At 59.9% G+C, this 15,074-nt stretch overlaps 4 protein-coding genes across 4 annotated transcripts, besides 1 other annotated feature; all 4 read left to right on the plus strand.

Annotated features, from left to right (window-relative positions):
* Window positions 1-349: 349 nt before the first annotated feature.
* Window positions 350-6,112, plus strand: LPMP_150290 (hypothetical protein; the record flags this gene model as incomplete). Its single annotated transcript, XM_010699104.1, has 1 exon — window positions 350-6,112. One exon carries the CDS (start codon window positions 350-352, stop codon window positions 6,110-6,112), a length of 5,763 nt encoding a protein of 1,920 aa, XP_010697406.1.
* Window positions 6,113-7,607: 1,495 nt separating this feature from the next.
* Window positions 7,608-9,050, plus strand: LPMP_150300 (hypothetical protein; the record flags this gene model as incomplete). Its single annotated transcript, XM_010699105.1, has 1 exon — window positions 7,608-9,050. The coding sequence occupies one exon, from the start codon at window positions 7,608-7,610 to the stop codon at window positions 9,048-9,050; it is 1,443 nt and encodes a 480-aa protein (XP_010697407.1).
* Window positions 9,051-10,513: 1,463 nt separating this feature from the next.
* On the plus strand, window positions 10,514-11,287 carry LPMP_150310 (replication Factor A 28 kDa subunit, putative; the record flags this gene model as incomplete). Its single annotated transcript, XM_010699106.1, has 1 exon — window positions 10,514-11,287. One exon carries the CDS (start codon window positions 10,514-10,516, stop codon window positions 11,285-11,287), a length of 774 nt encoding a protein of 257 aa, XP_010697408.1.
* A 96-nt stretch (window positions 11,288-11,383) lies between these two features.
* Window positions 11,384-11,739: a repeat region.
* A 1,094-nt stretch (window positions 11,740-12,833) lies between these two features.
* LPMP_150320 (ribonucleoprotein p18, mitochondrial precursor, putative) lies at window positions 12,834-13,397 on the plus strand (the record flags this gene model as incomplete). Its single annotated transcript, XM_010699107.1, has 1 exon — window positions 12,834-13,397. The coding sequence occupies one exon, from the start codon at window positions 12,834-12,836 to the stop codon at window positions 13,395-13,397; it is 564 nt and encodes a 187-aa protein (XP_010697409.1).
* Between the last annotated feature and the right edge of the window lie 1,677 nt (window positions 13,398-15,074).

Raw genomic sequence — 15,074 nt, forward strand, 5'->3', positions numbered from 1 at the left:
TCCGTGGAGCAATAGTGTGGTCCATCCTCCCTCCCCCCTCCTCTTCCCTCTCTCATCTCTTTGGTAGGGCCTCCAGTGCGGTCTGCGTGTGTGTTTGCGTGTCGCCTTTCACCGTAGAAGGCAAGAACCCCCAAAAGAGAAGATTGCTGCGCTAGGTCACAGGGCAACCACGCCCCCCCCCACACACACACACACACACACTCACTCACTCTACCGCCGTCCCCCGCCCACGACAGTCTCACGTAAAGCCGCGAGAGTATCTTTTGGACACCAACAGCCGAAGAGGAGACCGTGAAGAAGAGTTGCAAGACGAGAAGGAAAAATAAAGAGATCATCACCAGCAAAAAGGATGCGCGCCTCTACGGGAGGGTCAGCCGCGCGGATGGCGGCTGATCTCGACGAGATGGACGAGAAGCTGCGCCGCCTCGGCCTGGACGTGGATCCCCCCATCACAACACCGCCGTCCTTCGCCCCCTCGGCAGCACACAACAATGCGGACTATATTCGCTCTATCCGTGCAGCCAAGGAGGAGAAACAACAAGCACGCCTGGACAGGTTGGCTCGGCTGGCGACCACTGCAGAGAAGCAGCAGCCATTGAGCTGTGCTCCTGCATCGTTAACAGCTGGTGCTGTCGCGAACACCTCACGCGCTGATCATGCGACTGCAGACGACAAGGCATTGCTCGTGAGTGACGTTGTCGATGCCACCTTGCGAGCGAGTGAGAAGAGCAAGAGCGACCGCGCGCAGCAACGCCGAGCGGAGCGCACGTTGAAGGCTGCTGCGGACCACCGACAGTGCTGCACGAAGGAACACAACCAGCTGCTCTCCGCGTCACCGTCAAGCAGCATGGTGGCACTCTCGCTGGTGCTCACCGCGCCGGAGCGGCGGGAGCGCAAGCGTCAAGAGGCAGCAGTATGGTGTGCAGGGGTGGCGCGAGGGCTAGTGAAGTTGGCCATGGAGGTGTCCGACAATCGACACCTGCCTGCCACTGGGTTTGGCGGGAGGTCTGTATATCGGCTGCACCAAGACCTGGCCGTTACGCAGTGGAGGCAGTGGGTAGAACAATTGGTCTTTCCTACGTCGTTGTCAACCGCCGCAGTGGAGAGCACGCGGCGCGGCGATGACGGGGCTGCCGACATCGACAGCGAAGTCGCTGACTTCCCAGCCTCGAAGAGTGCAGAGGTGCAGCAGCAGCTTTCACAGCAGGCGCTCAGCGCTAACCTGCACCTCGAAGCGGCGAAGTGCATCGCATCGGCAACTGAGGCCGACACGCAGGAGGCTGTGCGAGCGCAAGCGGAGTCCGTGGCGTGTGTCCTGGCGAAGCTGCAGGCAGAAGTGGCGCGCCAGCGCAAGGCCGCCGAGGAGGTTGTGCGGCTGTCCGCTGACGAGGCCAACCGCCCCACTCTAATGGCCGCCCAGGGTAATGCGGATGTCTCTGGCATTCCTTGCCGTGCGGAACTACTGCCAGGGTGGACACAACGGATGCCGCCGGCAGCGTGCTTCGTCTATGGCGACGACCTCAGCGGGGCCCGGCTGCTGGCTGACACGATTGACATGTGCGTGCAGCGCAAATTGCACCACCAGCAGCAGCCCCCTTCATCACAGTCGCCGCATCGCCGGCTCACCTCATTGCGCCAATACTCGCCTGTGACTGGAGAAGGCTCTGAAGCCACCGCGGCAGATGTTTCCTCCACCGTGTCCTCCGCCGCCGCATCGCCAGAGGACCTCCTCTCCCTCTTTGCCGTGAGTGAAATCGGTGTCGAGGGCAGCGACCCCGCGTTGGTCGAGGGGGGCGCGGTAGCCACGTACGTCACCCCGCGTACGCTGCTCAGCAACGGTGCGCTGAGTTCCGCGGGCGGCGACGCAAAGCGAAGCGGCTCTGCAGGGCGTTCGCAGCGGGCGCAACTGCACTCTTCGGCTGGCAGCAGCAACCCTGCTCTCGGTAGTGGCGCATCTCAGGGGGTTGCCCCCACCATCGGTCCGGGAACCAGTAGCGGCGCCGCATCCCGCGCCGGTCAGCGGGTTACTGCGTCGTCCCCGGAGGGCAGGCGCGAAAACGAGCAGCTGATCGACGCCGTCGTACGGGAAGTCGTGCGAGTGCATCGCCACAACTTGGGAGTTCTGGCTGGTGATCTCATGCCGTCGTGGGCGCCGAAACCACCGGTAACCGCCACCGCTACCGGCTCGATCGCCACAGAAGAGGACAGCAAGCAGCCCAGCTTCGCCCCGTTGGCGTCTGCGCCCCTTCGCACGCTTTTTCTCGTTGGTTTCCCTGAGACCACTTCCTTCACCGAGGTGCTAGCGTGGCGTCTGAGGCAGGCAACGGCGACAGCGGAGACGGAGCTAATTGAAATAGAGGGTCGTCGGCGAGCCGCCGAGCAGCAGGCAGCGGCGGCCACCGCAGCGGCGGCTGAGTCGAGCAAGCAGCGCTTATCTCCGTCTGCAAAGGGGACAAAAGGGGGGTCGCCTGGGCCGGCGCGCTCCAGAGGCAACCGACCTGCCAAGACTGTGGCAGGCGCGGAGGAGCAGGCTGTGTCGGCCATGGTGGAAGAGCTACAAGCCGCGATTGCGATGCCGCCTCTTAGTGTCCTGGCAACCTTCCTTGTCTACGATCTGCCGACACGCCAGCGGCGGCTCAAGGCGGCATCGTTTGCAACAGACCCAGCGGCGGCGCAGCGGTCCAGCGGCGACGATTGTGAGGATGACCTCAGCAACCTCTCGGCTGTCGTCGGCGGCGTGCTGTTGCGCTCTGTGGGACAAGAATACACCCATCCCGTGTACAACCCATCCGCGGAAGACATTCAGAGCTGCGGGCCTCCGTCGATGGCCAAAGAGCTTTCACCGGCGCGGCCCACTAGCTTCCGTCAGGGCGGCCTCTCGGGTGCACTCCCCTCACCGTCGCTCCCCGGTGCCACGCCCACCGTGACGGCGACGCCATCTCTCTGTATGCACACCTGGAGCGTGGAGCGGCTGCGCATCGAGCTCAAACAGCAGCACGCGCAGCAGCAGCGCCAGCGCAAGGACTGGGCGGCGGCTGTGGTGGTCCGCAAGGACCGTGGAAGTGTTGATAATCTCACCGGGGTGCTACTCAGCTCCACGGCTTCGTTCCGCCACTCTGCGAAACGCCGCGACAAGCCAACGGCGAGTGTGAACACCAACGTTGCCACGGACCTGGACCGTGCAAACGCCCTCCAACGGCGCGCAAGCATGTCAGCCATGTCTCGGGTCGCTGAGCCCTCAGCGGCGACAGCCATCAAAATGCTTGAGGACAAGGGGCTCCCGCGTGCGCTCTTCTTTGTGCACATACAGGATGTGAGCGACTCCACGACGCTGTCGACTAGCTCCGGCGACTGCCAACTGGACCCCACAAGCCTGGGCACGGCGATCTGGCGCGCCGCCGCCACCTGGCAGCCCCACGTGAACGATCCGCAGCAGGAGTGCGCTGAGGCACGTGCGCGGACTGTTAATGAGCTGATAACGCAGCTACGGCTTCTCTGTCGGCCTGCTGCTGGCCGTGTACTCACAAATGAATCCCTGGCACCGCGACAGCTGGCAGAACCCTTCCGTCTGGGGGACTACCGCCTGACGGAGGCGACCTGCGTCCGCCTGAAGAAGACAAATAAGGCCTTCCTGGGCACTCTGCCCGCCTCACCGGCACTAGAACCCTTTAGGCAGAGCGGGGCACTCCCAGGCGGGGCCGTAGGCGCTGCCGCTAGGGACGCACTCATGGCGGAAGCGGAGGTGTGGGCTGTCGTCCTGCAGTACTCGGAGCAGCTGTACCGCCTTGTTGCGGAAGAGGTATTTATGGACGGAGTTGCGCACCCGGTGCGCCCTGCCGCACCACCAGCTGCAGCGATGCTCAGTACCACGGCCTGGTTCACCAGTATCGATCAGAGCTACACACGGGCAAAGGAGGCGATTGCAGCGTACACGGCTTACACCATCGCCTCTCTCGAGGACTGTCTCGCTCTTCTGCTTCGGTTCTCGGTGGACGTGTGTCTTGGCCAGCTCACGGCGTCGGTGCGCCTCCTCTGCGACAGCATCGAACGCCACCATCGGATAGAGACGCCCGCACTCTTTGACCCCTTCACCTCTGCATTTGTGGACAGCGGGGAGAACATTGGAGAAGAACTACTCAGGATCGTACCACGTCTCTCCGCCGAGGTGGCACGGGCCCTGATCGACTCCATGAACCGCGTGGACGCAAGAAGTGCGAGCTCCATGCTCTCCGCCAAGCTAGGGGAGGTGTACTGGCCGCAGGTGACAGCCGTCACAGCGGAGGTGGCGGTGCGGCATTTCGCAAGTCGCTCTCTGCACAACCTCGCCGGCGTTGCCTCCTCAGCCACAAACGCACCGCAGGTACTGCAGCAGGTGCCGCTCGTCCCAGACGAGAGCGAATCCGCTGGGGGCAGCAACACAGGTGCGGCGAAGGATGCGGTGGCCCTTAAATCGGAAGCCAAGATTATGGCGGAGGAGCACATTCCATCAGTCGTGCAGCTCCTCCTCGAGCACGCTATCAACGCACCGGCGCCCCTCGCACGCGTCGCGGTTCTTTTGCAGAAGCCCCAGCAGATGGTGCGTGCCACGCGCGACGGTGCTGAGGCTTGGTTGGAGCTACTGTACCACGAGGTCCTTGGCCTGCATCCAGCGGCCCCAGTATCAACTGTGCCACGCACGCGACGACCGCGCAGCCTTGACGAACTCGCCGACGGCCCTCAGATCGTATTAGGCTCCGACAATCACGACGCCACAAATCTGCCGCGGCCGAGCCCGTGGCGATGCGGCCAGCTGGATCTGCTACTGAACTCTGTTCGCCCCGCCAAACCAAATATCATGATTCCTGTGGAGACCTTCGAGCGTGGCCTCCTTGTGTATCAGCTGCAACGGCTCTGGCGCTTCCTCCCCGACGTATCTGCCGATCTGGCAGCGAAGGCGAAGTATTTGATAGGTGCTCACGAAGCAAAAACCCCGGCGCCAGCAGCGCTGCTGGCCCGACCAGCGACTTCCTCAGCATCTTCAGGGCCTCCTGCGCTGCCCGACCCCTCGCTCGATGCGTACCTGCTGACTAGCTGCCCCTGCCGCCCCTCTGCAGAGCAGCACTTTCCATTTCTCACCACAGCAGACGTGAAGCAACTGTCTGCAGCGGCGGTGGCCGAGGCAGCCACCACAGCAGCGGCGGCCAAACCGGTGGTGATGGTTGACGTGGAGCTCTGGCTGCAAAACCTCGCGCTTCAGCGCTGCTGTTTTTGTGCAAACTTCTGCGACCCAACCACTCGTGTCGGTAGTAGGCAACCCGAGCGTGGGTCAATGCAGACTCCTCAGTGCGTGCGAGTGTGCACTGCGATGCCGAGCTCCGGCGCCGTGCGGCGCACCATAGCCACTCTGCCTGCTTGCGTGCTGGCACAGCACGCCACCTTCTGCACGACAACGACGCCGCCTTTGCCGTCTCTCGTCACGACTCCGCGTTCCTCGCCGAGCGAGATGCCGGCGGCGTGGGCGCTCGTAGAGTGGTGGTGGCGCGGGTGGTGCGGTGATAACTCGTGGAGTCAGTCCGAGGACATGCAGCGTTGCTATGCGCTGTGGCGAATCTTGCTGGGACACATTCTTCCAAACCCACCCGCGTCTCCTGACGCTGCGGCGTCAACACCACCAGAAATGGTTCCTCTCTTGTCCTCCTTGATGCGCCTCCTTGTGGGCGTCGGTAAACGTGCCGACGCTACGGAGGAGCGAGTGCGGCGAGCATTCCATTGCCTTGCAGCTCTGCGGCGAGTGCGTGAAGGTGAGTTGGACACCCGCATCGCCACGGCGGAGGGGGACGTCAATGCTGATGCGACAATTTTCATCGAAGATGAAATGACCCTCACAATCGATGAATGTGCTGCATTGGGCCGGCTATTAAGTCCGACAGTTTACGCTGTCGGCAGCAATGCCCCTGCACCGACAGCAGCGGGGTCTGCAGCGGTGGCAAAGACATCTGAGAGAGAAATCAGCGAGCACGAGTTTATGACGGATGTGCAGCTGCTCCTGCAGGTGGAGTGCACGAAGGGTGTAACTCTACCGCTTCTTCTCTCCTCGCGATGGGCCAGCCTCCTGATGAAGGAACACTTTTAGAGTTTTGGACGACAGTGGCGGCAGGGCAGGAGAAGAACCAGGCTGGCTACACTGACGACACTACCAATGCACGTGGCATGAGGATGACGACCGCGTCGACAGCTTGCAGAGACGCTCTCATTGTTGCCATGGGTGATGGGAATTGGCGCAGAAGACGAAAACAATGCTGCCACCCCCTCCCTTTTCCCTGCTCTCACCCGTTGTTCACCATTGCGTGACTGCTGGGAAATCCATTGCTGGATAACGAGGCGGTGGTGGCGGTGGCGCCGGCTTGGTCGCTGACGAGGCCTACATGTCCTCCTGTCAGAGCGGCATGAATATAAGCGAAAGTGGAAATTGATGTACAGTACTTCTCTATCCCCGACTAGATGTGCAGGTCCGCACAAACAGAGAGAGGGAGGTGGCGGCCAGGCCTTGAATGACGCGCTCCTCGGACTCCTCCGCGATCCCCCGTCTCGGTCTGCCTCCTCTCCCCCCTCTCTCTCGTTGGCTGCGTTTTCTCATGTTCCTTTTTTTTTCATTTTCGTTTGGCTTTTTTCTGTCGTTGTGTCAAGTGCCCCCTCATGCACGCGGGCCGTCTTTGAGGTTTGACCTCCTCTTCTCTCTCCCATTCGATGGGCTGGTCAGGCATCCCCTTCTCGGATCCCCTCTCCCCACGAACCCCCGAAAGGAAGGCAGCCAAAGTGGTTAGTGAAAGCGTCTGCGACAGCGGCATATCCACTGGCCGATGCCCCGATGCATGGCACGCCTCCACGCACAACAGAGCCAGTCCTCTGTGTGTGTGTGTGACGAAGCGGAGGAAAAAGGACTTCTGCAAGATGGGCACGACGGGTGCCTCCTCGCGTAGCTTGTCTCTCTTGCCCTCCCTCTCTTCCGGATGCGAAGAGGTAGATGAGATGGTGGTGGTGGAAGCAGTCCCCCCGTTACCGTGTATCAGCCCGTACATAGCGCATAAGGGGTTAGTGGACGCGCCTGTATCGCTGCTTGGGTTGCTTCATCATTCTTTCTCTCCCTCCTGCCGCCCACTTGTGCGATTGATACCATCTTGCCTGTTCCACTTAACACGCCCGCTGCGTCACCTCCCGCGCCTCTATGGCCTTCAAAGTCTGCCTTCCTCCTCCCTCCGTCTCTCTTGAGGTGGCCTCCCGACGAGCCGCTACCCCCGCCTGTGTGTCTGCGTGTGTTGGTTGTGTGCCCGTCTTATTCGCCGCTGCCTCTTCGCCGTCCGCGCCCACGATTTTCAGTGTCACTTCGGTTACTTTTTTGCTTTTTTTTTTTTTGCTGTGCTTCGCCCTTTTCTCAAGTCCGCTGCAGTCACGTGCTGCTGTTGTGTGTTGTGTTGCTCTTGCAGGTGAGTGAGTGCGTGTGCGTCCATACATCACTCACTCACTCCCTCTCCCTTCCATCTTCCTTGTACAGCACCCGCATAGACACGCCCTTGACCGTACTGACCCACATACTCACATACACACGCACACACGCACAAGTCTCCAAGATGGAGGCCTACAAAGACGTCATTGTGAGCCACCCGCCGGCGATGTACGCGCAGTCCGGCTACACCTCGCATTTTGCTGTAGAAAACTACAAGGGTATCTTGCTCTGCAAGCGACCGTCAAACCTCGGTTCGGCAGCCGGTGCCGCCGGCGCTGGCGGTAGCGATAGTTACCGCCACAGCGACTCATCATTTCCCCCGTTTGTTCCCTCGAACCCCACCGGCAATCCCATCGGCTACGGTCCATCCAAGGAGAGTCGCGACACCCACGCTGAGCAGGAGGCATTGCGCGCGGCAAACCAGCGGCAGCGTCAAACAAAGTCATCGCAAGCCCTCTCGCGCCACCGCCGCTGGCTGCGCAGTTTTGCACGACAGATGAAAACAATGAAGGACGTTGACCGGCAGCTTGAGGTGGAGGCGGCGCAACGATCTGCCAGGATGCGAGAGGCGGAGAAGCGCAAGCGGGGGGGACAGCAGCAGCAGGTGTCTGTCATCGCTGTCAACTTAGAGAACGCCGGCGCACCGCCGTACAACATGCACAAGTCGATGGAAGCACACGTGACGGCTACACTCAAAGCCACGGGCACTGCAGCAGTGGTATCGTCTTACCGTAAACCGAAGTGGGCCATGACGGAGGAAGAGGCGATGGACGACGAGCTCGATTTCGACCGTGACCTCCTCGACTTCGCCGAAAACCTCGACTACGAGAAGTTTATCACTGACTTTGAGGTCGCGGAGGCGCTTGGCGTGATGCGGGATCGCGTAGAGGAAATTGCAAGGGCGAACAACTGGTCCGTCGAAGACATCCGTCGCGCGACAACCGACGAGCACGACGATCTCAACTCGGTTGTGACCCCGTCCGAGGCACAGCTCATTCTCCGCAGCAAGCAGCAGCAGCCGCAAGGTGGTGGTGGTGCCACCGCTGTGGGGGCTCGAGCCGCGCTTCCGGAGACACTGGCAGTGCACAAGCACGACTGGGACACCAGCAGTAATGGTCGTGCCCGACTGCTGAAGAAGGCGATAAGCTGTGACGCCCTCGCCCTGGCCGAACGCCTGTTTGCCGCCTCGCCGTCGCTGCGGAAGATTCACACGCGGCACAGCCTTGCACGTGTATTGCAGCGGTGCGCCTTGGAAGGCCACGTCAACGTGACGGAGTCCACGTTGCTGCAACAGGCGTACGAGACTACGGCAGTTAAGGGCGGTGGCGGAGGCATTAGCGGTAGTGCAGCGTCACCTTCCCCCGCAGCGGTGGACCCTCCGGCAATTCCAGAGCCTCTAGTCGTGAAGGTAAGCGCGGATGCAATACCTATGCCTTACAGTAGTGCTGACGGCGTCGCTGATGGCTCTGCGCAAGGCGTACAGCCGGGACGTATTCTGCGTCAGCTTCAGCAGTCTAAGGAGCGGACACAAGGACTACCGTACCTCTACCGCTGTCCTGCCATTTAGGCTACCCCTGTACGCAGTCGCACAAGCCCACCGGCACAGGCTTGTGAGTGTCTATGCTGATCTACGTGATGACATCACGGCATTTTTTCTCTCATGTAAATCTTAGTGTATGTACAATACTGAACGAGAGCAAGCTTGTGTGCAGTTGTGTGTGTGTGTGTGTGTGCGATGGGCCTTCTCTCATCTCTCGCGCATCTCTCCTCCCTTCAGCTGATCTCCTTTGTCGCGTATGTACCCTGCACTGGCGCATCCCACGTGGGGTCAAGCGGTGTGTTGAGCACCGTCGCCGTTTCTCTTTCCTTCTCTCGCTCTCTGGGGGACTACTCCCCCACCTCCCCCTTTTTCCTGACCACTTTCCCCACTCGCAGAGACACCGAGAGAGAGAGAGAGAGAGAGACAACCACGCAAAGAACTACGTGCAGCTCTGGCAGTTCACGCGGGAGGAGATGGGGGTGGGTAGGCCAGATGTGGAGAGCACAGTTCTCTGCTGTTGTGGGCTTCCCCACCCTTCCCTAATCGTTCATCACCATCGCTGCGCTACCACTCGTCTTTTCCCTGCCCTTCTCGCTCACCTCCGTGTCTATCATCTCAATACCTCCATCTCCATCCATCGTTTCATGCACTCTCGTGGGCGTGGGGTGTGGAGCTATCATCACGGCCACCACTGTCCTTGGGAAACTAGAAAGGGAAACATAAATCAACCTGTAGCGCAAGCTGCTCTCTCCGTCTCCCTCATCTCGCCACACAACACTCTCTCAGTGCATCTCACCCACTCGTACTGGTGCACCGAGAGAGAGAGAAACGCACTGGAGGGAAGCGTGCATCTACTCAACAAGGGCCCCATCCTCATACACCCGCCCACTGAGGTATACATAGAAGCGCTTGCGCATTCACGCAGAAAGGTACTCATAGAACACGCTGCATAGTGAGGAATAGGGGAACCGCTGCAGTGCTGTGCCTTCCACACTCATCCTTTCGCCTTCATTGCTCGCCACTGCCCCCACCCATTCACTCTTCTCTCGTTCCTCAAATTTCGTAGTTTCTGCTTCACCTTCTTTTTCCCTGCCACCCTACCCTGCGGACGACTTGCATCACAAGCACGCACTTACTGGCACACACACACACACACACACACGCACGTGAAACGAATATACAACTCAGGAGAGTGACAGACAAGTGTTTACACTCATTTTTGGCGAGATCGACAACAGAAAAGTGCACATAAGGCTGCATTCCTATCGTTGCCCCCTCCTTCCCTCCCTCCTCCTCCACCCCGGGCATTCCGCGTTCACAGTTGCTGTGCTGAGAATCCGCATATAGACAACCACAGGTATTTTTCGTTTTCCTTCTCGCTGGTGTCCGTGACTAACCGCTGAAGCTGCGCAAGTTGCTCGCTCGATCTCTCTCTCCTCACGTGACTCGCGCCCGCAGCGCCACACAAACCGCAGACACCCGCGCACATAATGCTTGCGCCGACCCCTGGCAGCAACTTTGGCGGGGGTGTAGCAACCTCGAACAACAGCGGCAGCCAGCAGCCGCAACGTCGCATGCATCCGATTCGCCCGCTCACCATTAAGCAAATGCTGGAGGCTCAGAGCGTCGGTGGCGGCGTGATGGTCGTGGACGGCCGCGAGGTGACGCAAGCGATTGTCGTAGGCCGTGTGGTGGGCTACGAGAACGCCAACATGGCCTCTGGTGGTGGCGCCATCACCGCCAAACACTTTGGGTACCGAATCACCGACAACACGGGCATGCTCGTCGTGCGCCAGTGGATTGATGCGGACAGGGTCCAGGAGCCCATTCCCCTGAACGCGCACGTCCGGGCGTCTGGCACAGTGAATGTGTGGCAGCAGACCCCAATCGTCACGGGTACCGTGGTGAGCATGGCGGACAGCAACGAGATGAACTACCACATGTTGGACGCCATTCTGACGCACTTCCGCCTGACACAGGGCAACAAGCGTACCCAGCACAGTGGGGCCTCAGTGCAGAACACGGCCTCGGCGGTTGGCATGCACAATATGCTGCCTGGAGGCGACAACAAAGTGTTGCTGACGGACCTCCTCGTCTCCTTCATCAAGCAGCATGGAAGCAGTGGGGCAGGCATGTCGATGGATGAGCTAACCATGGCAGCGCAGCGCTACAGCTTCACTCATGGCGACGTGCGCACGGCGATGCGGACGCTTGCAGCGGAGGGAAAAGTGTACCAGACCCACGACAACCGATTCAACATCTGAGAGGAGGCACTGGCCGAACGCTGTCACCACTAGTACAGGTCACTTGCATTCGCTTCTCCCATCGTTCTTGCTTTCTCACTCCACTCGTCAGTCCTCATGACGGGGGGCACCAGACCCTGGTGCGTGGTACACCGGGGTCTGTGGCCCTGCCCTGTGCAGCTCCTCGATCCCTGCCAGTGCCGAGACACCTGTGGTGGCGAGAGGGCCAAGCGCCTGCGACGCGGGGAGGTCAGAGCGATGTCTCGCTGCTGATGTCGGCGGTCAGGGCCTGGGTGGGCGAGGTGTCCGCGCGACTCGAGTGCATCTCAGCCGGCCCTCGCTGCCCACTGGCGTGGGGAGGCTGAGCCAGCCCGCGAGGAATGCACGAGGTGGCGACCGGCGCACTGCTGTGAGGCGTGTGGCCACGGCTGCTTTGCCCCATGCGATGGGCCCTGTGAGGTGTCAGGGGTCGAGGGGGGGGGGTTGCCTCATCTACGCTGCACGGCAGGGCAGTGGGCGCACTGTGGAAACAAAACAGCTCCACTCGTGAGTCCTCTCCACCTCCGACCTTTGCATACCACTGAGTTATTTGGTGGGCCTCGCAAAGCCTGCGTATCCTCGGTGTATCTGTGTATGTGTGTGTGTGTGCCACCCTTTCAACTCGTCTCCCGCGGCCCTTCTCTTCTGTTCGTCCAGCTGTTTTTTCTTCTCCGTTTGCGCGTTCACCCAGTCCAGAATGAATGGCGTAGCGGCGAGAGAAGAGGGGGGGAGGCGCGGCGGAAACGCGTGAATGGCGGCGTCACCCAATTAATCCCGCTCCTTTCTTCGTTGGCGGTGTCTCTCTCTTGTCGGCCGGCCGTGATGATGCACGCACATTTGCGCTGTGCCTCATCGCTCTCTCTCGCTTTTTTCTTCTGTTGCCATTTTGTGAAACTTCGTTGAGGTACGCCTACCGTCGATAAGCTAGCTTGAAGGAAAGAAAAGGATGGCCACTGAACACGAGTTGGCGCGCGCCGGAAGGGGTTGTCTTGTCGGCCTCTCACTACCGTGCTACCGCCGCTAACAGCTTACCCGGGAGGGCGGGAGGGTGGGTGGGGAGAAGCGACGACAACCGACCACCGCCGTCGTCCTATCTCCTCCTTCTCCCGGCACCCAACCTCTCTGCAATGTGCACGGATAACAAGCCTTTCTGCAGCCGTAAAAGAAGGGGGGCAGCAGCAAGCGCGAAGCCCCAAACTGGCTCAGCTTTGCACCCGTCTGCCCTGAGGAACACCACCCTCTGAGACGTACGCCCACACATCCATGCAGACACACCAAGCAGAGACCAACGTTGTCTTTATGCATTTTCCTTCCCGCATCCACCTTTGCGCTCCACTGTCTCTACCGCCCTTTCTCTCTCTCTCTCTCTCTCTCTCTCCATTCCCATACGTAACCCCATCCGCAAACTGAGCACACCAGTCGCCTTGTTGTCTTCCCTGCACTTCCACAGACCCACTCGTCACGCCACGGCTCACATAAAAGGTTAGAGCAGCCCCTTCCTATTCCTGTCCAAGAGAAAGCGTCAAGCATGCGCCGTCTGTCTAGCCAGCTTATCTGCACCGCCGCCGCGGCCCGCTTTGCGTCCGCCGGTGGAGCAAAGAAGTACGACCTGTTCGGCTACGAGGTGGACACGAACACGGCGCCGTGGATCGAGAAGGTGAAGAAGTGCCAGTACTACGACGAGGCCGGCGAGGTGCTGGTGAGCATGAACGTGAAGAACTGCCCGCCGGACCTGGAGACCTACAACGCGACACTGCAGAAGATCTTCGAAGCGCCGAGCAAGCAGGACAAGCCGGTGGATAACGAGAGCAAGTTTTGTGCGATGATGGACCTGATGGAGGAGATGCAGCACCGTAACAAGGTGAAGCCGAACGAGGAGTCGTGGACATGGGTGATGAAGGAGTGCGTGAAGAGCGGGCAGTTCCGCCTCGGCTACTGCATTGCGAGGCTGATGGAGTCTGAGTTCAAGAGGACGCCGGAGGACCTCGTGAAGCAGAACGAGGCGAATGCCATGAAGGCAAAGGCGGACGGCAAAGAGCACCCGAGCGCGCTGGCGCAGCAGCAGAGCCTGTTTGAGATCAAGATCCAGTAAGATGCAGCAACATCAAGCTGATGATGGGTGAGTTGGTGTGCGGCAGGTGAAGAGTGGGTGGTATCTTGGGGTACATGAAAGCGCAGGTCTTTGTGTACGTTTATCGTTTCCAAGATCCCCTCCAAGTCTTTCATCCTTTCCCCGTCTCTCTCTCTTGCCACATGCCTCCTTCCTCCTCCTTCATGCCGCCTATGCATTGCGTCCTCCCCACAGCGTACTTGGTACACGATGACAGCCCCCATCCCTCCCCTCGTTGCGTGCCTAGAGATACGTCTCCTCCCCCATCCCTCTTCCTTTCCACACACACACACCCCTCTCATGATTCCCCCCCCCGCCCTTTCTCTCTCACTCATCTCGCCATCGGGTATCCTTAAGTTGCCCATGATGTAAGGGCGGGGTCGGGTACGGAAGCTACAGCGTGCCGGGGGAGGAAAGGGAAAAGTCCACGCGCACCGCGTGGAACATTAATGAGGCGACGCGTAACCTGGAAGTGAAGTTTGATGCACCCGCACTCATGTGCAACCACTGCCATCTGTCTGTTTCTCTATCCATGTGGTGGACGTACGTGCCGTGTGTGCACCTGGCCTTTGCTTTTTGTGTGTGTGGGGGGGGGGGGTACGTAGGAAGGCATGTGTGATCTCACATTGATGACGACAGCGACGCAGGATGCATCGAAGCGGAAGGTAAGGAGAGGGCATGGCAGAGTAGGGATCGCGGGTAATAGGAGTAATGGATGGATGGGGTGGAGAGGTGAGTTTCTTTGCATCTGCAAGTTCATGCGGAGGGCAGAACGGGGCGACTGACCGGGCCAGCAACTTTGAGTTGCGCTCCTCTCACCCTCCACCCCCCCTTCCTCTTCTCGCTTACCCCCACTCTCACTCATTTCTCTAGCCTTCCCCCCACCTCCCCTCTTTCAGCCTTACTCCTACAGCTTTCATTCCTCTGTAATGCAGCGTTACTCCGACTCACCCCTACACAGGCGCATGCGCATCGATGCAAGCACCTGCGCTTGCGCCTGAGTCGGCGCTTACGTGAGTGTCTTCTCTCACGGTGCCCTTCTCGCTTCCCTTTTTAGTTCTCTTTTGTTTTTTTTTCGTTCGTTAGGCATAATCAAGGCGAGTTAGCTAACACGCGCACTCAAACGTAAGTGATCGGAGCAACTGAAACAAGCGGAAGGGAGGGTGTGGCGCGCACTCGAGATGGAAAGAAAGGGAGGGAGTGCGCCGGGATGTGAGAAAACTCGTGTTCTTTGCGCCCTTCTCTTTCCCCTCTCGCGTATCGCCCCACCGCCTGTCCCCCTCCTTCCCTCTTCTCGGTCCATTACAGCGATTACCAACGACAAAGAATGTGGTATACAAGGAAAGGGGCTGGCAACACCCCTTCACCCTTCTCCTCCTCTATTTTCCATCACCGTTGCGCAGCGAACAGCAGTGTCGACACAAGGGGGGGGGTAAGCCGTACTTTACGGGGCCCTATGTGCTCTCTGTCGCCGCCCTTTTCCGCTTTTCCTCTGTGTGTGTGTGTGTGTCTGAATGGACACCCCATTTTTTTTCTTTGTACTCGCCTCCCTCCCTTACTTGTTCCCCCGCCTCCCTTCTGTGCTCCCTGCACGCAACCCCAACGCGCACCCTGCGCAGGGACTTTCCAGTAACTCCCTCCTCGAAATAATAATCGGGG

Source organism: Leishmania panamensis (genome assembly GCF_000755165.1).
Source record: "Leishmania panamensis strain MHOM/PA/94/PSC-1 chromosome 15 sequence".
NCBI classification, from domain to species: Eukaryota; Euglenozoa; class Kinetoplastea; order Trypanosomatida; family Trypanosomatidae; genus Leishmania; species Leishmania panamensis.